The following is a 25,146-nucleotide window of genomic DNA, read 5'->3' as shown; positions in this document are numbered from 1 at the left end:
TTTTAGGGTACCCAATATAACTTTTTGCGGGTATCCCAACATATACCTTAGACGTAGCCCTGAAATGTGATGACCGTATTCAAGACCATTAAATAGAACAGTGGGGAAGATATATCAAAACCTGTCCAAAGGAAAAGTTGCCCATAACAACCAATCAGATTCCTTCCTTCATTTTTGAAAAGGCCTCTGAAAAATGAAAGAAGCGATCTGATTGGTTGCTATGGGAAACTCAGCAACTTTTCCTCTGGACAGGTTTTGATAAATCTCCCCCAGTGTTTCTCAACCAAAGGCTGTCCGGGCATGATGGGAGTTGTAGTTTTGCAACAGCTGGAGGCACCCTGCTTAGAAAATCATTGGAATAGAGACTTTTCCTCAAAATACTACTCTGTGCTGCTGACATCAATCAGGTGACTCTGTACAGGACATGCATGCTAAAACAAATATTGAAAAGTATATAGAACCACAAAAATACAACTCCTATCATGTCCTGACAGCCAACAGCTGCCATTGCACGATGGGAGTTGTAGTGTGCACCAGCTGTACAGTAGAGTGTGGACTTGCTATGATTCAGCCAGCCCCATAGATTCTGGAGGAAAACCAAGAAGAGATTACCGGCAGCAAATATTGACAAGTTCCTGACATGCAGCGAGCGTATCTAAGCAATAACCAAGGTGACCTTTGAGGTGCAGCAGGTAATAATCCATCTCATGGAAAGTAACCATCCCTTTCTATACGGACAATATATACCACACAATGCACTAATACTAGGTACAAGGATCATGTGCGGCACGCGTCAACGCAACCATAGGAGGTGGACAATGCAACGTTCTTCTACCATTCAATGTCTTTATCGCTTACCCTTGGTTGGTTCAGAAGATTAATGTTACATGTCTAGGGGCACCATGAAATTAGGTGTAAAAAATCCCATAATTTTATATGGCTTCCTATGGCTAACATGTTGGACCACATATTGATTCTTCTGGCAGAACACTACAACATCTAATATAAGTTGAAAACCAGATCCTGTAAATCAATGGTCTCCAAATTGCGGACCTCCAGCTGTTGCAACAGCTGGAGGTCAGCAGTTTCGAGACCACTACTATGAAACAAATGCTGGTAGAGCCACAGGTTGAAGATCACTGGTCCATAGATAAATATAAAGCAGAGTAAGGAATACAAAACGCATTAATGTCCATTACTTACGTACCTGCAATTCCTTGTAGCAGCCCACATACATTGAATATACTTTTTTTCATGACACTTTGCACGCACATCGTAAAGACGGAGACAAAAGCAACGATACAGAGGATGGATATCCCCACGGCAAGGAAGATAGCGGTAGCCTGCCAGAAACCACTCGCTATCTCGCTGAAATGCTCCGCGTAAGGACCACAGAGAGCGTCCCTCCTGAAGTACTGTACTTTAGGCACCTTGATACAACGTCCGTAGATGCCCAGTGTTGGCCGGTAAGGTTCATGGTGACCGCCAGTCCTGTTGTCGATATCCGTGCTCTTTGCTTTGCCCACCAGCCAGTCCTCGCTCATAAAAGCTATAAGTTCTCCAAAGGCGACGACAATACTCAGGATGGTCCACAGCATAGAACGACATGTTACTATGACATGACACATGGTGTAGACCATCGACTGCCCGCAACCAGTGCTGAACCAGACTATACCCACTAAAAAGAATTTGGGTATCCTGGACTGGAGAATATAAAAAAGAAAGAAATCCGTCTTTTTGAGGTTTTGTAGTCCAGTGGTTCTGAAATCAATGAAGCAGCTCGCTCCTCATCCGTCCTGTACTTTAGAATTCCTCTGTTCTAACATTCATAGTGAAACATGATGCTTCAAGGGAGCTCCCAGGCCCGGCCCACTGGGGTGACATCACAGATCTACGAGAAAGGCAGAGACAGAGATACAGATAAGATTGATGAGAGGGTCACCTATGTAGTCACTGCTAAGATCAACAAATCTGTCAACAACGGGAATTGCCTGGTATCTGGTGTTACTCCATATAGCGTATACTCTGTACCCAAAGTGTATCAGGAATACATCAGTTAATACATGACAACCTGGATAAAGCAAATATTACTCACCAAGATTACAAACAACTTATAAAACATTGAGAAGCTGGGAGCAAGGTCCTTCAGGAGGCTTACAGAGTCAATTTCTTCCCAGTAAAGATACTTTTTTGATAAGTTTCTGGAACTTATACTGTGTAGACAACTGGAACTCATACTGTGTACAGTACACTGGGTGTCCCAGATTTCTTCACATATTCCCATTAAAGTGGGCATCTTTAACTGCTGGAGCCCTTTGCTTTAAGGGGTTATCAAGAGTAATAAAGTCTAAGCTGGTTTCTTCAGGAAACAGCACCACTCTGGTCCGTAGTTTGTGTGAGGTATTGTAGTTTAATTCCAGTGGAGAGAATGGAGCCAAGTTGTAATACCACACACAACCTAAACACGCATGGCACGGTTTTTTTTTGTTTTATTTTTTTTAGAGACAGCAGCTATGAGTTTCTAATCTGGGATAACCCCTCGGCAACATGAATAACCACACTATTCTTGATGTGAAATGTGTCGGTAAGAAGATAATCTACTTTTATGTAATATGCACATGTGTTGTAAGTGCCCATTGAGCAATCTTGTCTACAGGAAGTGCCCAAAAGTGCCCGTTTTTATTTATTTATTTATTTTTTAAATCAACTGATGCCATTAAGTAAAACAGATTTGTAAACTACTTCCATTAAAAAAATCGTAATCCTTCCAGTAGGGATCGACCGATATCGTTTTTTTAGGGCCCATAGCCAATAACTTATACCTATATTCCGGTATAAGTTAACGGCTATTCATCCCCCCCCCCCCCCCCCCCCGGCGACACCGCTGCAGATCATGGATTTAAAGCGAGCGCTTTAAATCAATGAACTGCAGCAGCTTTTGCGATGCCAGAGACCGCCGCCGCCACCCACTTCTTTCCCCCTGCCTGTCCTGGGGTCCTGAATCCTATCACCCGGAACAGGTAATTATAAAACCAGGGATGGGGGAGGCAATGGGGCAGAGGCGGTCTCTGGCCAGGGCGGTGCGGTGGTGGGGGGTGCGGCGTGGTGCGGGGCATTATCGGATTATCGGCAAGGTAATTGCCAATACCAATAACGTCCAAAATCGTGAATATCGGCCGATAATATCGGCCAAACCGATAATCTGTCGATCCCTACACCTTCCAGTACTTATTAGCGGCTGTACACTACAGAGGAAATTCTTTTCTTTTTGGATTTCTTTTCTGTGACAACCACAGTGCGCTCTGCTGACCCCTCTGTCCATTTAGGAACTGTCCAGAGCAGGAGAAAATCCCCATAGCAAACATATGCTGCTCTTAACAGTTCCTAAAATGGACAGAGGTTTCAGCAGAGAGCACTGTGGTCGCGACAGAAAAGAAATCCAAAAATAAAAGAATTTCCTCTTTAGTATACTGGAAGTAGTAAGTACTGGAAGGATTAAGAATTTTTTATAGAAGTCATTTACAGATCTGTTTAACTTTTAACCCCTTTAAGTGGCCGATCCTTCTTCCCAAGAGTCGAGAGGTCACTATACACATACGGTAGTGGGTAGATCCTGCCAATATCTTAGTGTTTGCAGACCTAATGAACCTAAAAGCATTCATGAATTATATGAAATAGTTAAAAGGTCAAACTTGTTGCCGTTCTGAGAAAATCCTGTTGAATTTGTTTCAGCTTGACAAAAGAGAATGACTCAAACCCTTATGTTTACTGGCGATCAAAATGAACATTTATAAGACGTTACTTTTCCTCACTATTCATTGTCTCCACAGCAACAGGCAGAATAACAAGAGCAATGGTTAATGTAAAGGTACACTGTGACTTTTATGGGCATGACACACACTTAGATCACACTTTTCCCTGGAATCACTCTCCAGCACCAATGTGTGAATAATACAGTAAACTCGGCCAAGAACATATTACTAGGACTGTACATGACAGCTCTATAGGCCATCCTGTACAACCACAGATAGGTGCTAGAATGATCACCTAGGTGCTATTACTATCATTGACAAGGAGAGTGCAAACTATCGCTCCGTCGTGTGCTGCAGAGATGCCACATGTGGGGGGCAAATAACCAAGAAATACGTGTGATCATTTTTTGCTGGCACTGGGAGGTCACCACAGTATGTAAACAAGCAGCGCAAACTCTGGGGAGCTCTATAACAGGACTCAAACCTTTGCTTGTGGGGCCTCACTGGTGTAAGCCAAAACTAGAAATGGTCAAAACTATGGGGTGCCAAGAGGTGATGCTAAGAACTTCTGGGAAATGTGGTTGTCCAGCGTGAAGCAGAGGTCACGTGTGCTAGGGAGCATGACCACCCAGTTTGCTCAGTGAAGACAAGACGACCAACGGAGGAACAGGACTGAGAAAATAAAGAAAGATCAAATAATCCGTTCATAAGGACATGGGTGAGCGTGTTTTTAGATGTTAGGAAGACGCTGGCCTTTTTGTAAAAAAGTGTTTTTGGTTCGCACATTCAATAACGGGAGTTCACGTCTCAAGTGTCTAGAACATACGAGGAGAAGGATATAGAACAGTCTCTCCTCAGCATCGGTTAGTTGAGGTAAGGCCTTACCAAACCTTGACTCACTGCCCTACAATATCTGGGAAATTTACATTTCTTTAAACATTTAATTTCTACATTAATGTTGTGTTACTTTGTTGTCAAGATATTCTAATAGTTTAAAAAGTAAACTTCAATTACATATGGGTCCAGTACAAAGTTCTCCGTTTATTTTACTTTTTATGAGGTTCTCAAACACACAGCTTAATCCAAATAGAACAAAATCTTTCAACCAGAAGAATCTCAAAAACAGACATTAATGGTTTTTACATAAAAGCCCCCGATACCAGTGCGGTTACATGGCTCAGGACCAGAGCTGTGTGCTCTGAAATCCAAAAAACATTATGTTAAAACTCAAAAAGGAACAAGCTGAAGAAAAACTCTTTGTAGTAAAATGTTGAGGACTAACAGTGCTAGGTACATATCAGTCTCATTAAGGCGAGAAGTGATAAAAGCCGATAAGTTACAGTAACACAGGGACAGGCCGCTAAAACAGCACACAGGAACAAAGTTTCTGTTTACTTTTCCGGGTGGGAATCTTCTGATAAGTCTGCAATGCCAAAAGCGCTCTGTTCACACTGTAAATGACGTAAACACAACAGGCTAGATCCATGCCCATCGCCCTGACACAACAGACATGAAATGATCAACACATGTCAGGACTAGGTTACAATGCCCAGAGTTTATATTAGAACAGCATAAATAATCAGCACGATGGGTTGTTACAATCTTTAAGAGCCTGAGGTCACAATAATTATAAGGGAAGCAATCCAACAAAAGCTTGTTTTCCCAAACTAATAAGAATATTAGCTCATTCAATGTACTTTAATAAACAGAGGCAATACGTGGAAGCTCAAAGTTGTTACATAGGGTGGATTGCAAGTGCCTAGAACATGACATGTAATGCTCCCCCCTAACCCAGCTGGGCAAATGTACACTGTAAAGTAGTGAGTTTAAATTTGCCAGGCTGGGTTAATGTATAACTTGTCTTGTCCCTTAAAGCAAGCAATGCATATTGTGAGCACATCGGTAAGTACAGTAAAGATGCAGGGAGTCCACAGATAGACCGGAGTATTTTGCTGTCCATAAACTTCAATGGGTAGGAAAATATGCAGCAAAATACAGATCGTATGACCCTAACCTTAGGTCTCATTAACGCTGCAGAGAATCCATGTGGAAATTCCACACAGATTCCGACAAGCATTAAACACCCATTGAGGTCAATGGGGTCTACGGTGCTCAGTTCACACATTGAAAGCTCTGAGACTGACCTGCCAACAAGGATTTGTATTCCTGTAGAAGATGGAATATGTTCAGTCTTTTGCCGGAATCCATTAGGAAAGTCTTGTTTGTCAATGACAGTGCTTATGGATCGCAGAAAATTGCTGTGGACATAAGATCATTACTGCTTTATGCAGATCGAGGATCCATTGAGGAAATTCAGCAAGGAAATACATACTTTTACTGTAGTGAGCGGCAATGTATACACTGTATGCAATGCCGCCTACTTTACATTTGCCAAGCAAGAGAGCACCCAGCTTGGTGACTGTACACTCTTTGTATTCTTAGGGGTGCAAAAATCTAATAACATCACACAATCTGCCAGTCTCTTACGGTTTGTATAACAACGGGTTTCCACCCTTCATATTCCTGGGGAAATGTCATATTTACGGGGAGTTCACTGACAGATTTGTTGCAAAAAGTAGCTGGAAATCAGCTCTAGGGAGTAATTCAGATAAATAGGACAAATTTCTGCAACAAATCGGCTCCATCCTTGTGGTGGTTTCATTATTTTCTAGTGTAAAAAATATAGTGAGCGAGGGGGGGGGGGGGTTGGTTGAGTCCACATCAGTCAATAGAACAACTAATAGAATATAGATTTAACCCAATATAACACCAGGATTCCCAGATCTAACAGAGAGATAACGCTGCCCCCATCATGTCTAACAAGCATTCACAAACTTATTTCTGTTTAATTCTTCCACAAACCACACTAAGCTACGGTTACCGTTTTCCCAGGGTAGGAACGGTCATCGAGCATAAAGCAATAGCCTAGGATTTATTTCATAATAGAGAAGCAGTATAAAGGAGGCTTTTATGAGTAAGACCCCTGCACCCTGATGGAATAAATATCTGCTGTGACTTCAGTACGTGTTGAAAAGTAAACCAGTCACTGACACTTGGAGAAACCACACCATTCTACTGATGGAGAGCAGGACGCACTGCTGGGACTGGAGGATTGAAGAGCGTCTGCTCAGTATGGGAGCAATGGTACATTACACACATGTCAAAGTCACTCAGGTTTCCAGGAAATAATGTGATGCCTTAATACAGGATCCTTCCACATCATGCACCACAAAGATGTTAATACAAGTAGTCATTGATTCTAAATACCTCACACAGTGCTGGAATTACTTCCCTAATAATCCTGAAAATGTCTCAGTCATCTTAAAGGGGTTATTTCACAGAAGCACTTTAAAAAAAAAAAAAATTAGGAGGGGGGGAGGGGGAAGCACTAACTCTAACTATGTTTGGTACATTATTTTAGTATCTCATACTTTATTAATTTATCAGAAACTTCAGAAAATCAATACCTTAATGCTTTACAATGAGCCAAGAGCAAAGGTTGTCCACATGGCAGCCCTCCAAACCCTTTTCTTGTAAGTCTCCAAATGATGTGAACAAAGTATTTATTGACTGTATCGGACTGACTCGTTCCAGGCTTCAAATAATTGCCAGTGACGCAGCAGCTTAGCGTGAGCAAATAGGAGAAGAATAAAGACAGTATATAAAGCTTATACATCTTCATTTACTCTAGGCTTTATTCTTGGTTGACTGTTCCTTTGATTAGTGTATACAGTTCACTCTACCTCAGAGAGAACTGGTGTTGTATACACAAAACATGAGAGCCCGCTCTTGTCTTTATAACAAAGGTGCAGCTATTACGGTGCGTTCCTAGACAGAGAGCTTCTGTAATTACCTATTCATACACGGCTCCATCCGACACAAGTGAACTAGACCAAAAGGAAGGTGGATTACCAAAACAATGGCCTTTCTGAGCAAGACAATTTCCACTCACTTATGAGTAGAAAATAAAGAGACATTACAAAATCACATATACAAGTTATCATATATGCTTAAAGAGTAATAAATGGACCAATGAAATAAGAATAAGCCAGCAAAACTGCAGTCATCTACCAAGCTAAACAATAATAAAGAATGAAATCTCCGTATGTATGGAGTCCAATGAAGTGTGCCATGATTTATTTCTGTAAGATTCTTAAGTAACCTCAAGGCGCCTGTTCTATTGCAATGGAGTAACTAAAAAAGCTGGAATGTTTGTGGCCCTTGAGGAGTAGGTTGATGACCATTGTCCTATAGTGTTGATCCAGAGGAAGTAGGTTATCTCTGGCAGTAGATTATCTCCAAGGAGAAGACAAATGTTGGGTGTTAAAATTCAACTTGACTCAATCAATCATATGTCAGGGGAAAGTTGGGAGACCCAATAAACAAAAGACAGTTGACTGGTCCCTCCCAACATGGGCAAGTTTGGCTGATTTTTATCGGAATTGTATAGAGACCTTTATTTTAAGCTTCTTAGCTTGCTTACTTCAGTGTTCATATCCCTTTGTGTGTAGAAAAATCAACCTCATTAGATTAATGACTAGACAGAGTAATGTCACGTATCCTTCTATCAGTAAAACACAAAGCAACCTTTATATGCCCAGTAGCCTGATAAATCTAGGCAAGCATAGTTGGGAATCCTATATTTCTAAAGTAATTTGATCAATGTCAACATTCATCTTGCTAACAATGTAATGATCTGCCCCAATGATCTGAATTAAACCTGGCTATAATTTTATCCCAGCTGCTTTTCTTTTTAGGTGTTTCTTGGGTTCTGTACACATGGCCATATTACTGCTCCGAGCTGTACAATTGTAACATAAAGGCCAAGGCAAAACCTTTTTACAGGGGGATGCCCACATTATGTAGGAATCGCCTGATGCCACAATATATTAATTACCTAAAACAACAAGACCCCCTTAGTTTCTACACAGCATTTTTAACTATACAAAAATAATAAAATAAAAAATCTTTATATAATACAAACTTTATTACTACGACTTCAAAAGGAAAAAGCCACTAAATAATGTAACACACTAAATAATAAAAGGATGCTTTATATCAAGACCTTCTAACCAGCAAATTACAAACAATGTTCTGCCAACTGAAGTACAAGCAAATGTTTATGTGTAATAATTCATAATCATTTCCCACAGTCAGCGCACGGACTACTAACCTGAGCCCATTTCCAGATATACGACTCAACTGGAAACATCTATTACCTACCGCTCATATAAGCATGTATAGTGATGAGAGTCCAGGAACAAGGGGGTGATTTATCATTGCCGTGTTAAAGTGTACCTGTCACCAACAAAAACTTTCAATATCATGTAGATAATACCATTATATGTATATTTGTAATATACATTGATTAAAAAATGTGTATATTTTTGGGTGAAAAAATGCTGTCCCTGCAGCTATTGACTGTGTGTCTCAGTGAGGAGACAAAATACAGGAAGTGAAGGCAGGAGAAGCAGGGTTCTGTGCAGGCTCCTGGCTTGTCAATCATCCAGCTCTGTGAGCCAGGGGCATGCCATAGAGCCTCAGTGCGCAGAGCCCCGCTTGTCCTCAGTGCACAGAGCCCCGCTTGTCCTCAGTGCACAGAGCCCCGCTTGTCCTCAGTGCACAGAGCCCCGCTTGTCCTCAGTGCACAGAGCCCCGCTTGTCCTCAGTGCACAGAGCCCCGCTTGTCCTCAGTGCACAGAGCCCCGCTTGTCCTCAGTGCACAGAGCCCCGCTTGTCCTCAGTGCACAGAGCCCCGCTTGTCCTCAGTGCACAGAGCCCCGCTTGTCCTCAGTGCACAGAGCCCCGCTTGTCCTCAGTGTACAGAGCCCCGCTTGTCCTCAGTGTACAGAGCCCCGCTTGTCCTCAGTGTACAGAGCCCCGCTTGTCCTCAGTGTACAGAGCCCCGCTTGTCCTCAGTGTACAGAACCCTGCTTGACCACCCTCACTTCCTGTAGTTGGACTCCTCAGAGATACACAAACAATTGCTGTAGGGACAAAAGTATACATATTTTCTAACCAATGTATATTACAAATATACATATAATGGTATTATCTACATTATATAAAAAGATTTTTTTATGACGGGTTCACGTTAAATTTATACAGCAGAGAAGACAAGCTGTGTGATAGATTTGGCACACCTTGTTAGATATGTTAGACCCTTTTCCCCCCTTGGCTTACGGGCCATTTTACACAGGCCGATTATCAGGTGAATAAGTGTTCCTATGAATGTTCATTCCTGATAACCTGTGTAAAGGGGCAAGGGATCAGCCGAACTGCTAACTATAAACTTTAGCAAATCAATGCTTACTTTATAAACACGAGAGCTGACGTCACACAAACTATATTCATTAACCATTTTTTGGAGGACCAAGTCTTTGTATGATGCCAATGTCTATTGTGACCAACTAAAATACTTTAACTACTGTATAAATGGACGTTAACACGTACACAAGGGCAGACATAATACTGTACACTAAGACATTGCCAGTCATTTTGATTATATCCATTCAAGTGCACTGTGAACAAGGGGCTGTTTTCATTTTATATATATTACAGTGTCCTTCGTACCGATATATTACTACAGTTTTCCTCTTATGCAAAGCACAAGTGCCTTTTGGCAATGTATGAGTTGTAGCTAGGTCACACCACATATGTGCCACGGAAGCACAAATCTGATGTCAAAATGACATGCCAGCGTAACTATACACAGGCCCAGTTAATTTCAAAAGCCAGAGCATAATCCGCTAGTGACTACGCTCAAGTGGATTGAGAAGGGTGGTTTGCAGCAGATTTCAGTCTGAGACAAAACCCTGTCCGGGTATAAATATATTGGCATGCCATTTTGTTTCCTATCACAACCGGGCCTCTGGGGCAGAAAATGTGATGTGAACTCTGCCTTCATTTGATGAGTACAATATGATTTTTTCTTTTGTAGTACAGAAACAATACCAAATAAATATTGTTTTTTATCGTTCTTTATTGTTTTCTGGATCACTTTATTGGTTTGCTTTTATTAATGAAAATTTTGTTGGGTTATTCAATATTATAAATCTTACCACATTCTCTCTCGTTATATCTCATTACCTGAGAGCCAACACCAGATAAGTTATAAATTCTTCTAATTAAAGATCCTTAAGGCCAAGCAGTTGAACCCTCGGTAGGACAAACAAGTCCTTATATATGGTAGTCTGAGGTCTCCTGTTATTTCTATTGTGTATAAAAGCTATATCTGGCCATATCTGGTTGTTTGAGTGCGAACAGAAATAAATACATTTATGGCCCAATCTCTAAGCACATACAATAATACACTGGGTGTAAAGGTCTTTTTTAGGTCAATTACTGAATTATAAATGTCATGCAACAGCTGTATATTAATCTAAATAACTGGCAAACATAATAGGTGTAGATTTGTCCACAAAACCATCAAATTAATGAACAAGCTATTCGCTATTTCTTGTTTTATTAATCTATTTCTAAACTGTCCATTTGTGTAGCAAATACTGTATAACTACTTGAAACAGAAACAAAATATCATAGAAAAAGTTATCATATTAAATAATACCAAATAATGATTCAAAAAGGCAGCAGCCAATAAAATAAAAAAACACCACACTTACCGTACTTATTTTACTTCTGAAATTCTAGATGATGTTCTCAAGAAATGACCTTCTACCACAAGAATTTTGCTCAAATTTATTTTAGAAGTGAATTCAATTTAGGAAATGCACCGAAATAAATTTATGTCAGTCTCAGAAACTTTGTGAGTAGCTGTAAAATGTTTCAGCTCGATGAGGGATGGGGCGGGCATGGTGTAACGGTTCAGGAATTCACAGGCTTGGAAACCCCTGAAAACTAACCTGAGAACTTTCAGAAGGTCAGGACCTGGCATGAATGGAGCCTTTTTTTCTGTCTACCCTTCATAAACCAAGACTCATTAATGGTTACTCTTTAACCTCCTTAATCCTCAAACTTATTGTCCTGGATACATTTCAAAGTCAAGACCTTCTCTCTTTAATGGAAGGTCTTTGAACACACACCCCACTTATAAAGTTGGGTCTACAACTTGTGGCCCTGCAAGGACTTGACCTGGAATGTTATTCTGTGTGTCTTATTGAGAAATATATTAGGTGCATCAAATATTTGCTACAATGCTTCATTTCAGGTGGTGGCATGAGTAAACCCCATCTTTTTATCATTCAAGTTCTTGCTAGTGGCAGATACCTGGTACAACTATTCCCCAGCGAAATGTAGGAATAAATTATATAAATAAAGTGAGCAACTCATTAGGTTTTAAGACATGTCACTAGTAAAAAATTGCCACAGCTGGGTTGGCCAAGGAAGATGACGGGTGGTGCCAATTTTGTCCCATCTTCAGGTCATTTAAAAAAAAAAAAAAATGTAAACTATGTTTACATGGAAAACCTCAAGTTAGAGGATGAAGGTTTAAGGTTTTTCACTAAAAGAGCAAAAGAGTCACTGAAGCGGAAAAGAGTTAATGGAAAACAAGATCCAAGGTAAAAATGTAAAGAGGGCAATATATATGAAAAATAGAGTATCTAAAACAGAAAGGCAATAAACTGTCCTTTTATTAAGAGAAGGAGGAATTAAAAAGGATGATGAGAAAATAGACAATTTATTAAACATTATTTTCTTTGTGTTGCCAACTAAAAAGTGCAGTGCTGCCTTAAAAGACACATTAAAATCTAGGTCAAATCAAGTACAGTGATATACAAACCCCTATGTCTCATATTTAAAGAATACTTTTGAGAAGGATCCGGCAGCAGAATGTGTGCCACCTGGGCGGGTATTTTCATTGCCTGAGACTTGGCCCGACATGATGTGATATCAATATGCCAGAAATCCCATGCAAAGTCTATACAGCATTTTGCTCCTGATCGCATCATGTCGGGCCAAGTCTTCAGTCTTCTTGAGTATGGGGCCGCAAGGTTTACACATCTGGATTTTGGGGATTTTCTGCTATCTTTCATCAGATCATCCCTAGTTCTGTCAGGTTGGACATGGCCCATCGGGGGGAAGCCATTTTCTGATCTCTCCAGAGATTTTGGACTGGGTTCAATTCAGAGCTCTAGTTGGGCCACTCAGACATTCACAGAGTTGTCCCTCTCCTGTGCTGTCTTGGCTGTGTACTTACGGTTACTGGGGGAGATTTATCAAAACCTGCACAGAGGAAAAGCGGAACTGTTGCCCATAGCAACCAGATTGCTTCTTTCATTTTTAGAGAGGCATCTGAAAAATAGAAGAAGCAATCTGATAGGTTGCTATGGGCAACAGCTTCAGAACAGGTTTCAATAAATCTCCCCTATTGTCTTGTTGAACGGTGAATCTTTAGCCCAGTCTGAAGTCCCCAGGATCAGGTCTTCCATTTAAAAAATCTCTCTGTTCTTGGCTCCATTCAGCTTTCCTTTAACCCTGACCAGTCTCCCTGCCCAGCTATTAAAAACACCTGTACAGCATGACTATACACCTCCTAGGTTTTCTTTAGTAATGGTATTTCGCAGGTTATGAGCAGCGCCTTGTTTCCTCCAAACAGGACGATTAGAACTGAGGCCAAAAAGGTCAATCTTGGTTTCATCAGACCAGATAATCTCGTTTCTCACAGTCAGAGTAATTTAGGTGCTTTTTTGCAAACTAAATAAGAGGATTCTTTCTGTCCACTCTACCATAAAGCCCAGACTGAAAAAGTACTGTGGTCCTCTTCTACCTGTTAATGACATTTTGTGTGGGCAGGAACTGTCCACTGAGGCCAGCACTTTGCTGCATGAGAGAACGGCTGCCATGGGGGGAGCATGTGAGGAGAGTATGTGGTATTTGTTGTTTTATTGCACAGGGGGTACATAAATATATTTCCCTCAAAAACCCCTTAAAAAGAAAACCTCACTACATTTTGTAATTCTTTAAGATTAGATCTGACAAACATTGCTCAATATGATTTGAAAAGCCACCTTGTTCAGATTTGTAGTACTTTTTATTTTCTTGCAAGGATTATTTATTTCCTATTGCTAATATGGTGTCAATACTTACCCTGTATTTAGATAATATAATTTTTTTTTTATATATTTGTGAAATGGTCACTTATTTCAACGCATCTCACACTGGTTCTGGGCTTCATAAACCAGATAAATTACCGTATTTATCGGTGTATAACACGCACTTTTTAGGCTAAAATTTTTAGCCTAAAGTCTACCTGCGTGTTATATGCCGATAAGCCGCTACAGTTCAATGATTTAAAGCGGGCTTTAAATCAATGAACTGCAGCGGCTTTGCAGGTGCAGAGACCTGCCGTAGCTGCCGGCTTCTCTGCCCCTGCCTGTCCTGGGGTCTAGAGCCCTGCTGCGAGCACTTCTCTCCCCCTGGCTATCGGTGCCGCTGCCCGTTCTCTCCCCCTGACTATCGGTGCCGGCGCCCCATTGCCAGCGCCGATAGCCAGGGGGAGAGAAGGGGCAGAGGCACCCATTGCCTCCCCCATCCCCGGTTGTATAATTACCTGTTGTATAATTACCTGTTGTATAATTACCTGTTGCCGGGGTCGGGTCCGCGCTGCTTCAGACCTCCGGTGTGCGTCCCCTGCATCGTTGCTATGCACTGCACGGCGCGGCGCACTGACGTCACTCTTCATTGCGCCGCGCCGTGCAGTGCATAGCAATTGCTGGTGCCGCTTCTCTCCCCCTGGCTATCGGCGCCGGCAATGGGGCGCCGGCACCGATAGTCAGGGGGAGAGAACGGGCAGCGGCGCAGATAGCCAGCGGGAGAGAAGCGGCGGCAGCAGGGCTCTAGACCCCAGGACAGGCAGGGGGAGAGAAGCGGGCAGCAACAGCCTCTCTCTCCCTGCCTTTCCTGGGGGTGTATCGGGGTATATGCATGCAAACACACGCACCCTCATTTTACCAAGGATATTTGGATAAAAAACTTTTTTTAACCAAATAACCTTGGTAAAATGAGGGTGCGTGTTATAGGCCGATGCGTGGTATACCCTGATAAATACGGTATGTGTCCCCAGTTATCCCCCTACTTATCCAAAACTGGAAGAATGGAGAAGGCCTGAGATCTTTAGCATTGGAACCAATATACTTTTTTTGTACAGTGTCACAGGAATGACTGGTGGTGGGAAGATACGGTGTCTTGATGCCAGGGGTCCTTTTTAGATGTTAAATGCAAAAAGCATATAAGAGGCAACCAAAGCCCCCGATGAGTCATTGAGCTCCCCCATGTCACATGCAGATCCCCTATACAGGACAAGGTGACACCGCTTCAGGACTGCTGTACAAAGATGACATGAGCTGAAGAAATTCTTGTTGGAAACTAGTATTTTTCTTCCCCACTGAATCATAGACTCTCACTGAGGACTAAAAATCACTAAGCAATAAAGTCATAGCTGGACTGTACGCCTGTGGGGAAATGATCAGTCAGACAAGCTGAAAGATTTACTCCACGAAATCCTCAGAGGGCGATCATGACTCAGTCCAGATCTAACGTGAACTGCAGACATCTCTAAATCTCACCGATAAGAACATGCAGACCGATGACTGCAACTCATACGGCCTAATACAATGAGGTCTTCTTTAGTGAAGTAATATGATGACTTTGGCAGAACATAGAAACTGAATATACAGATCGTATCAGGGGAAAAAACACATACAAACTGATCAGTAAACTTCATTCATGTCTTTTACGAGTTACTAAAAACAACCGATGGGCAGCTGGTTTAGATAGTGTGTATCCAGACTGTAGCTGAAGGTGTAGGGACCAATGTTCCTTGCTTAATATTGAGAAATATACATGTAATATATTTATATTATATACATATAATCGCTATATTACATAGTAACCTATCTGAAAATGGTATTTGCTGCATAAAAAACAAATGGAGCCACTTAAGAAGATATTTTTGCAATCCTACCTCTTATCAATCACACATAACACTCATAAACATATCAGCCCTTTTACACACATTGGGAAGATTTATCAAAACCTGTCCAGAGGAAAAGTTGCCCAGAGCAACCAATCAGATCGCTTCTTTAATTTCTGAAAAGGCCACTGAAAAATGAAAGAAGCGATCTGATTGGTTGCTATGGGCAACTCAGCAACTTTTCCTCTGGACAGGTTTTGATAAATCTCGCCAACAAGGTGATTTAGCTCATACAGTACTATGCAGAATTTTTTCCACACCTTCCTAAAACTTTTACAAAGAATGCTTTTGAAAATTAACAGTGCACAATGCAAAGTGAATGAACAGAAGAGAAATCTAAACCAAAATATTTGGCATGACCACTATTCGCCTTCACAACAGCATTAAAGGGGTACTCCGCCCTTAGACATCTTATCCACTATCCAAAGCATAGGTGATAAGATGTCTGATCTCGGCTGCGGCTCCACAGACATCCAGTGCACTGAGCGAACTTCGCTCCGTGCCGGATGACTGGCGATGCAGGGCGGAGGCTCGTGACGTCATAGCCACACCTTCGCTCGTTATGTCACGGCCACTCCAGTGGCAATCACGCCCCACCCCCATAGACTTGCACTGAGGGGGCATGGCAGTGACAGCAGGGTGCGGCTGTAACATCACAAGCCTCCAGCGCTGCACGAGACGCTCTAAACGCATGCCTGATGCAGCAGGGAGACCGCGGGCGTGCCCAGACGGGGGACCCCAGCGATATGACATCTTATCTCCTATCCTTTGGATAGCAGATAAGATGTCTAGGGGCGGAGTACACCTTTAATTCTACATTTGCACAAAGTCCGAGATTAGTCAGGTGTGTGATTAACCCCTTAAGGACACAGGGCGTACAGGTATGCCCTGACGTCTTGGTACTTAAAGGGGAACTCCGGTGGAATTTTTTTTTTTTGACAAATCAACTGGTGCCAGAAAGTTAAACAGATTTGTAAATTACTTTTATTTAAAAATCTTAACCCTTCTAGTACTTATCAGCTGCTGTGTATTACAGATATACTACAGAGAAATTTGTGAATTTATTTTCTGCCTAACAACAGTGCTCTCTGCTGACACCTCTGTCCGTGTCAGGAACTGTCAGGTTAGAAGCAAATCCCCATAGAAAACCTCCTTTTCTGGACAGTCCTGACACGGACAGAGGTGTCAGTAGAGAGCACTGTTGTCAGGCAGAAAAGAAATTCACAAATTTCTCTGTAGTATATCTGTAGTATACAGCAGCTGATAAGTACTAGAAGGGTTAAGATTTTTAAATAGAAGTAATTTACAAATCTGTTTAACTTTCTGGCACCAGTTGATCTGTAAAAAAAAAAAAAATTCCACCGGAGTTCCCCTTTAAGGATACCTGTACGCCCGAGGCATCACCTCCCCAGATGAGCTGCTATTGGTCGGACGATCGTCCAACCAATAGCAGCCGGCAGAGGAGGGGTTAGTGTCCACCGAGTTCAGTCAGCGTGCAGAACTGAGAGAAGGAGCCAGGGACCCTCCCTCTGACCAGATCTGTGGCCCTCAGGGATGAAGAAGTGGCCTCCAGCCACCTGTAGTCAGGGTGAGTTGTGTGCAGGGACAGGAATGAGTAAAAAAAAGGAACAAAAAAAATTGTTCCTCCCCGCCCTGGCCCCTAATAGGTCCTCAACGTTCCGCCGCCCATTTCGCAACATGACCTGTTAGGGTTTCATGGTGCTGCATTTGGCCATCTTTTTTGGGGGGGCCGCAGCATTTTTATTTTTTTTATGAAATTTTATCACACACAGTTATATAAAGTTTGCACCAAACACACATACATACATACACACTCTCTCTCTCTCCCCCCCCCAACCTCCCAACTTGATAAGACCTCTGGGGGTATTTTTTTCCAAAAATTGGTCATGGGTCACTGAGTCACAAGCATTGGGGTCTTTTTTATGTTGCCTCAAATGCGCTGTGCTCTCTTTCCACCTGAGCGGTGTGCGGAATTGAGGCAACAGGTTAGGGACGGCCACATCATCATTCTGGGAACATAATTGGCATATTGATAGTAAAATTGTAATTTTCATTCCCCCCCATAGTACACTTCCCCAGAGGGGTTACTGTCTGTAATAGGGTCACATGTGGGTGTTTCTGCATTTGGGTGTTATTTTCCGCTGAATGTATGTAACCGTCGGCTACTGATATGCCATGCGCCCTCAGAGCATGTTACGCCCACATATGGGGTATTTCCCTACTCAGAAGCAATGGGGTTACAAAATTTGGAGGGTACTTTGTCCTATTACCCCTTTTGCAAATGAAAAATTTTGGGTAGCAACGGCATTTTTGTGGGAAAAAAAAACAAAACTATTTTGTCATTTTACGGCCCAATGTTCCAAACACCTGTTAGGTGTAAATACTCACTGTACACCTTGTTACGTTCCTTGAGGGGTGTAGTTTCCAAAATGATGGCACTTGAGGGGGGGGTCCCGCTGTTCTGGCTCCATGGTAGCTCTGTAAACGCTCAAGGCCCCTGACAAAATTCTTCAAAAGCTAAATGGCGCTACTGCTCATCTGAGACCTGGGGTGCACCCACAGAGCAGTTTACATCAAATATGAAGTATGTCCTTACTCCAAAGAAATGTATTTACACATTTACGGTGACATTTTATCCTATTACCACTTCTGAAAATGAAAAAATTGGGGTAACCTATGCATTTTAAAGTAAAAAATAAATGTTTTCCTTTTCACATCCCACTTTAATGAATATTTATCAAACACCTGTGGGGTGTTAAGGCTCACTGTGTACTGCTTGTTACGTTCCTTGAGGGGTGTAGTTTCCAAAATGATGGCACTTGAGGGGGGGGTCCCGCTGTTCTGGCTCCATGGTAGCTCTGTAAACGCTCAAGGCCCCTGACAAAATTCTTCAAAAGCTAAATGGCGCTACTGCTCATCTGAGACCTGGGGTGCACCCACAGAGCAGTTTACATCAAATATGAAGTATGTCCTTACTCCAAAGAAATGTATTTACACATTTACGGTGACATTTTATCCTATTACCACTTCTGAAAATGAAAAAATTGGGGTAACCTATGCATTTTAAAGTAAAAAATAAATGTTTTCCTTTTCACATCCCACTTTAATGAATATTTATCAAACACCTGTGGGGTGTTAAGGCTCACTGTGTACTGCTTGTTACGTTCCTTGAGGGGTGTAGTTTCCAAAATAGTATGCCATGTGATTTTTTTTTTTTTTTTTTATAATTTTTTTTTTGCGCTGTTCTGATACCACAGGGGCTTCCAAAATGTGACATGCCCCCCAAAAAAACATTTCAGCAAAATTTGCTTTCCAAAAGCCAAATATGTTTCCTTCTCTTCTGAGCATTGTAGTGCGCCCACAGTGCACTTGATGTCCACACATGGGGTATCTCAGAAGAAATGGGGTTACAAGTTTTGGGGGGCATTTTCTCCTATTACCCCTTGTAAAAAGTGTAACATTTTTGAGAAAACCAGCATTTTGGTGAAATTTTTATTTTTATTTACACATCTGACTAACGAAAAGTCATCAAACACCTGTGGGGTATTAAGGCTCATTGTACCTCTTGTTACGTTTCTTGAGGGGTGTAGTTATCAAAATAGTATGCCATGTTGGGATTTTTTTGCTGTTCTGGCACCATAGGGGCTTTTTAACCTGTTGGGGACCGAGGGCGTACCTGTATGCCCTTCGCTCGCTACCTTTCTATAATGTTGGGCCACGCCGTGGCCTTGCATCACAGCGGGTCGGGCCTGGCCACTAACAACGGCTGGGACCTGTGGCTAATAGTTTGCGGCACTGATAGTGTTTAAATACCGCGTCTAAAGTGAAAGTAAACGAATGCCGTTTAGCTCAGGGGGAAATTGCGGCATCCCGAACAGCTGTACGACAGGAGAAGGGTCCACTACTTTACTCCTTGCTGTCCGATCGCCGAATGACTGCTCAGTGCCTGAGATCCAGGCATGAGCAGTCAAGCGGCAGAATCATTGATCACTGGTTTCCTATGAGAAACCATTGATCAATGTAAAAGATCAGTGTGTGCAGTGTTATAGCCCCCTAGAACATTACAAAAAAAAAAGTGAAAAAAAAAGTAAGATCATTTAACCCCTTCCCTAATAAAAGTTTGAATCACCCCTCTTCCCATTTAAAAAAAAAGTGTAAATAAAAATAAATATTTGATATCGTCGCGTGCGGAAACGTCCGAATTATAAAAATACATTGTTAATTAAACCGCATGGTCAATGGTGTTTGCGCAAAAAAATTCAAAAGTCCAAAATAGCATATTTTTGGTCACTTTTTATCATGAAAAAATGAATAAAAAGATCAAAAAGTCTGATACATACAAAAATGGTACCGCTAAAAACTTCAGATCACGGCGCAAAAATAAAGTTATAGGGGTCAGAAGATGACAATTTTAAACGTATAAATTTCCGTGCATGTAGTTATGATTTTTTCCAGAAATAGAAAAAAAATCAAACCTATATAAGTAGGGTATCACTTTAATCGTATGAACCTACAGAATAAAGAGAAGGTGTCCTTTTTACCGAACTGCACTTTTTACCGTACTGCGTAGTAACGGAAGCCCCCAAAATTTACAAAATGGTGTTTTTTCTTCAATTTTGTCACACAATGATTTTTTTTTCCGTTTCGCCGTATATTGTTGGGTAAAATGACTGATGTCATTACAAAGTAGAATTGGTGGTGCAAAAAATAAGCCATCATATAGATTTTTAAGTGCAAAATTGAAAGGGTTATGATTTTTAAAAGGTAAGGAGGAAAAAACAAAAGTGCAAAAATGGAAAAACGCTCCATCTCCAAGGGGTTAAAATGTGAAATGCCCCCCCCCCCCCCCCCAAACATTTCAGAAAAACTCACTTTCCAAAATCCCATTGTCGCTCCTTCCCTTCTGAGGACTCTACTGCACCCGCAGAACACTTTACATACACATATGAGGTATTTAGTTACTCGAGAGAAATTGGGTTGTAAATTATAGGGGATTTATCTCCTTTTACCCCTTGTAAAAATTCAAAAACTGGGTCTACAAGAAAATGTAAAAAAAATGAAGATTTAGAATTTTCTCCTTTACTTTGCCGCTATTGCTGTGAAACACCTAAAGGGTTAACACACTTTCTAAATGTCATTTTGAATACTTTGAGGGGTGCAGTTTTTATAATGGGGTCATTTATGGGGTATTTCTAATATGAAGGCCCTTCAAATCCACTTCAAAACTGAACTGGTCCCTGAAAGTTCGAAAAATGTTGGGAATGTTAGAAAAATGCCACATTTTCTAAATTTTCATGAAATAGTGAATGGAGCAGTGGCCAAGCATACACGTTACTGCTCCACATTACTGGTAACAATTGACTTCCATTCTCGTAATCAATAGGTGTCTCTGCAGTTGGACCCCCACTGATCGGCTAGTTCTCCCCCTGCCCACAGGATAGGGGATAACTTTTCATCTTGAGATAACCTCCTTAACGATTGTTTACCCAAAAAAATTCAAGCATTCCAGTAAATACTTCTATACATGCTGATAACGCAGAACACTAAGACAAATCACATGCTACCTCAAAGACTTTAAAATAAAGCTCTCTGTTGGTTCTTCTTGTACTCAAGAAGACAGAGTAAATCAAAAGCAGACACAAACTTCACTGGAGGTAAATCACCAGGTCCTTGGTGTCCTGCCCTGTGTAACAGCCGTCATTCTTAGGATGAGTCAATATGACTTGTGAGAACATCTGCTGCTATGTACAGAAGCTTTGTTGCTCTACATGTTCTAGAGGCAAGTTTGTTGTCAAGTAAGACGAAGCAGGAAGATCACGAGTTCTTGCATTTACCAATATACAGTGGGTTTGGGGCCAATTTCACACAAGGCCTCTTTAAAGCATTATTTTTCAAGTGCACTTTCCTTTTTAATAAAGATGAATTGTTGTAAAAAAAAAAAAAACATTTTTTTTTTTTTTAAAAGCGTTACTGTTGTTACAGAACAACTTTTGACATGTCGATGAGACATGTCAAAAGTTGCTAATCGCAGCGGGTCTCACCCCGAGTCATGATGCAATTGTGAGTTAGCTAGAGAAGCGGGTGACATTGTGCTTCCCTCCCTGACAGCCATGAGATCAGTCCATTTCTGTGCATGGAAGTGTATGCAGAGAAATGTACAAATCTCTTGCAAAGATGTGTTGTCATCATTCACGGCAATGCATATCAAAGTGTATTCTGCCGAAAAAATGAATTTGTTCATTCTTTTGACCAGGGTTGTGGAGTCGGTTGATAAATGTTCCGACTCAGACGTTTTTTGTACTTCCGTCTCCGACTCCCCGACTCAGACTCCTATGTATTCATATGCAAATGTATGTATAAACACTTACAGTTGAATCCAAGAAGCTGTTCCACCAAGTTCTTCTAAGCTCTTCTAGCAGAGAGAGGTAGTTGGGCAGAAACTGCTGCCTTCTCCTTTTTGTGTGCTGATCTGCTGCTGAACATAGGGCAGTGGGAGGATCCAGGAAGGGGCATTTGCAGTTACGTGAGGCACTGCACGCATTGGTCTTTATTTTTACAGTAGAGAAGTCATTAATTATAACTTTTTGTGAAATGGGACATTTAAACTTGCTTTCTTTTATTCCAATCTAAATTTAGTAGGAGTCGGAGTCTGTACATTGTTTGCCGACTCCAACTCCAGGTACCCAAAATTTCGCCCGACTCCTCAGCTGTGGTAAAGGTTCAACAGTGTGCGCGGTTTGCAGAATCCCACTTAAAACAATGGAAGTTCAATTCAGTCATAGATATTTATGAAAAACAACAGAGGAGTGGTACAGAACAGATTTAAGAAATTGCTTTCCAGCAATGCGATCTCATAGGGAATACTGTATAAGTTTTTCTCCCAAGCAGACAGGTTAAGAGTTGACAGACCTCTTCAACGGAGTTATGAGGTAGAGGTATATAAAAATAAATGAGTTTTCATGAGTTATGAAACACAAAGATAAAGCAAAGTAATAAATTCAATGCTTACACATCAGCAACATTTTAATGTATTTTCTAAGTGTATTAATATTTGTCAGATTTATCCCACGTCCCTGAATGAACCCAGCTGTGGGCTTCAGCTAGAACACTTATCAAACAGATGTAGCTACCAAAGATTATAGAAGCATATGAAAATATAGGAGTCAGGGTCTTGGTTCTGTAAGCAAAAAACCTTCCCTCTGTTCATTACGAAGAACGATTCTTAAACTTTCCAACATATTATGTGATTTTTTTCTGTCAGGCCAATAAAGACTCGCAAAAGTTCCAAAACCAAACAAGAAACAGCTGCAGCTTATTATACAGTCTTGGTTTTCACAATTTATCTAAGAAAATTACATTGTGACAAATGTTCTTCCACACGTGTTGGCATAAAAAGTTAAAATAATTTAAAGAGCACCTGCCACCTTTCTGTCTCCTACCTACAGTGCAGGAGAATGTATCATTTACATTTTAAAAAATATCAAAAACTAATTTTCGCATTTTTTAACAGGACAAGATTTTAGTTACTGTGTGTTCTTTCCTTGTCTGCAATGATTGAAAGTGCCCCAGAGAAGAAGCCGGGCAGGATAAATGATGTTTCTATAGACCCATTCATGGTCCAATAGTTAAATATAGCCAATGCAAAGGGATCTTACTTTAGGGTATGTTCACACAGACTGATCCGCAGCGTAAGATCCGATCACGATGGACCCCTACATTGTGCCTACACCTGTGCCTGCTCATTGTGGTAATCCGCCGCTACGAGCAGACACGCTGCAATGTGCGAGTCGCCGTGCATATGTGCAGTATACTCGCACACATCGCGGCTGCTCTCAGCCTAGCTCAGGGAGCAGGGGGAGTGGCCGCGATGTGTGCAAGTATACTGCGCATGTGCACGGCGAATCGCACATTGCAGCGTGTCTGCTCGTAGCGGCAGATGGAGGCACAATGTAGGGGTCCATGGTAAGCGGATCCGCAGTGTAAAATACACTCCAGATACGTGTGAACCTACACCTATCAGTGTGGTCTTGTCCCTTCTATAGATCGCAGCTTCATGCAAGGGGGAGAAACAGTGTCCCTTTGCCAGATGGGCACACAGCATGTGGCTGTGATGGGCACACAAAGTGGCACCAGTGTGGACAGTGACATTATCGTGGAAAACAGGAGGGACTGTCATGACCTGGCTGAGAAACACAAGACAAACTAAGTGTGAACAGTGTGTTAAGAGGTTGTAGAGTACATGTGTTTTACGCTGGCTGCGATAAACCCACCGGAGGCATAGATAGGGCAAGCTATAAAAGTGTAGTTAGTGGCCCAAGTGCCGAGGGATTTGTTTGGCTGTGTTTTGTTTGGTTATACCTGCAACCTAACAAACCTGGCGAGGATTTGCACAGCATATGTTCAATTTCAATACCCTTCAGTGCCACCTTAAGAGTAATTAAAAACCGCTGGCCTGGCCTATATAAGAGGTTTCTGAACAGGAGGCCGCCTAAATTCTCAGAATTCCTAAAAGGTCCCCCATACTCTTTAGAAAACAAGTCAGCAATCACGACCTGCCAGATCTTTTGGTCCTCAAACAGATAATCCACCAATTATTTGGTAGCAGCTTACCCCTACTCTCTACAAACACTTGGCCGTGCCGAACGTAAAAGGTGTATTGGCCGAATGTAAAGGTTTAACATTCGGCCAACAGCGGTTTAAAGTGTATGATCACCTTATTAGGAGCACTTCTAAACTAAACACCCTTTTAACAATAAATTCCTATATTTGAGGTTTTTGGAAATAATACGCAACACAATAGAAACAGATACTTAAAGTATCACAGATATGGTTTGATTACACAGGGTCATATGAAACAACAGTATTAAGAGCACAAACATACACTGCGGTATTATTTGAGGCTTTCGCTTCATATTGTCTTTAACAAATGTCCAAAATAAACACTGCTGGAACTAGCCTACAGGCGCATTTGCTGTGTTCTCACCGATGCAGATACTTTAAAAGGAATGCTACAATTAAACAGTCACAAACCCGTAGTTATTTTTTGTGAAATACGCCCGGATCAACAAACTTCTCTAAAAAGACAAATACTAGCCAAAAGCTAGCCACCGCCTGGCCAAAATGGAATAAGTAAGGATAGGTCTATAGAGTGGAGACAACAAAGTCACAATATTGCTGATCCACTACATAGAGTGGTTTCATATTGTAGTTATGTTGTGCCTTCAACACCAGGCTGTTTTTTGGTTTGGCCACTTGAATGTCGATGCAGCATGAATGGACATGTGAAGCCATATTATCACCATATTGCCTTAGCTTGGTTTTCAGTGTAAAGATTGTGTAAGCATTACTGCCTGACAACATTTTACATTCAGCAAGCCATACACATGAAATAGCTGAATGCTTGCTTGTTTACACTACAGATATTCCTCAACCTTTCCAAGT

General features: G+C 41.5%; 1 protein-coding gene across 1 annotated transcript in view; it reads right to left on the bottom strand.

Moving 5' to 3' along the window:
• Window positions 1-25,146, bottom strand: part of LHFPL2 (LHFPL tetraspan subfamily member 2) — a 147,527-nt gene that overhangs the window by 37,278 nt on the left and 85,103 nt on the right. The window contains exon 3 of the mRNA XM_056541608.1: window positions 1,208-1,891. Coding sequence (XP_056397583.1) covers window positions 1,208-1,640 — 433 coding nt within the window. The 5' untranslated portion in view covers window positions 1,641-1,891. The remainder of the gene's footprint in view (window positions 1-1,207; window positions 1,892-25,146) is intronic.

Source organism: Hyla sarda, chromosome 1, assembly GCF_029499605.1.
Source record: "Hyla sarda isolate aHylSar1 chromosome 1, aHylSar1.hap1, whole genome shotgun sequence".
NCBI classification, from domain to species: domain Eukaryota; kingdom Metazoa; phylum Chordata; class Amphibia; order Anura; family Hylidae; genus Hyla; species Hyla sarda.
The sequence above is the reverse complement of the archived record's forward strand: the minus strand, read 5'-3'. Positions and strand labels throughout refer to the sequence as shown.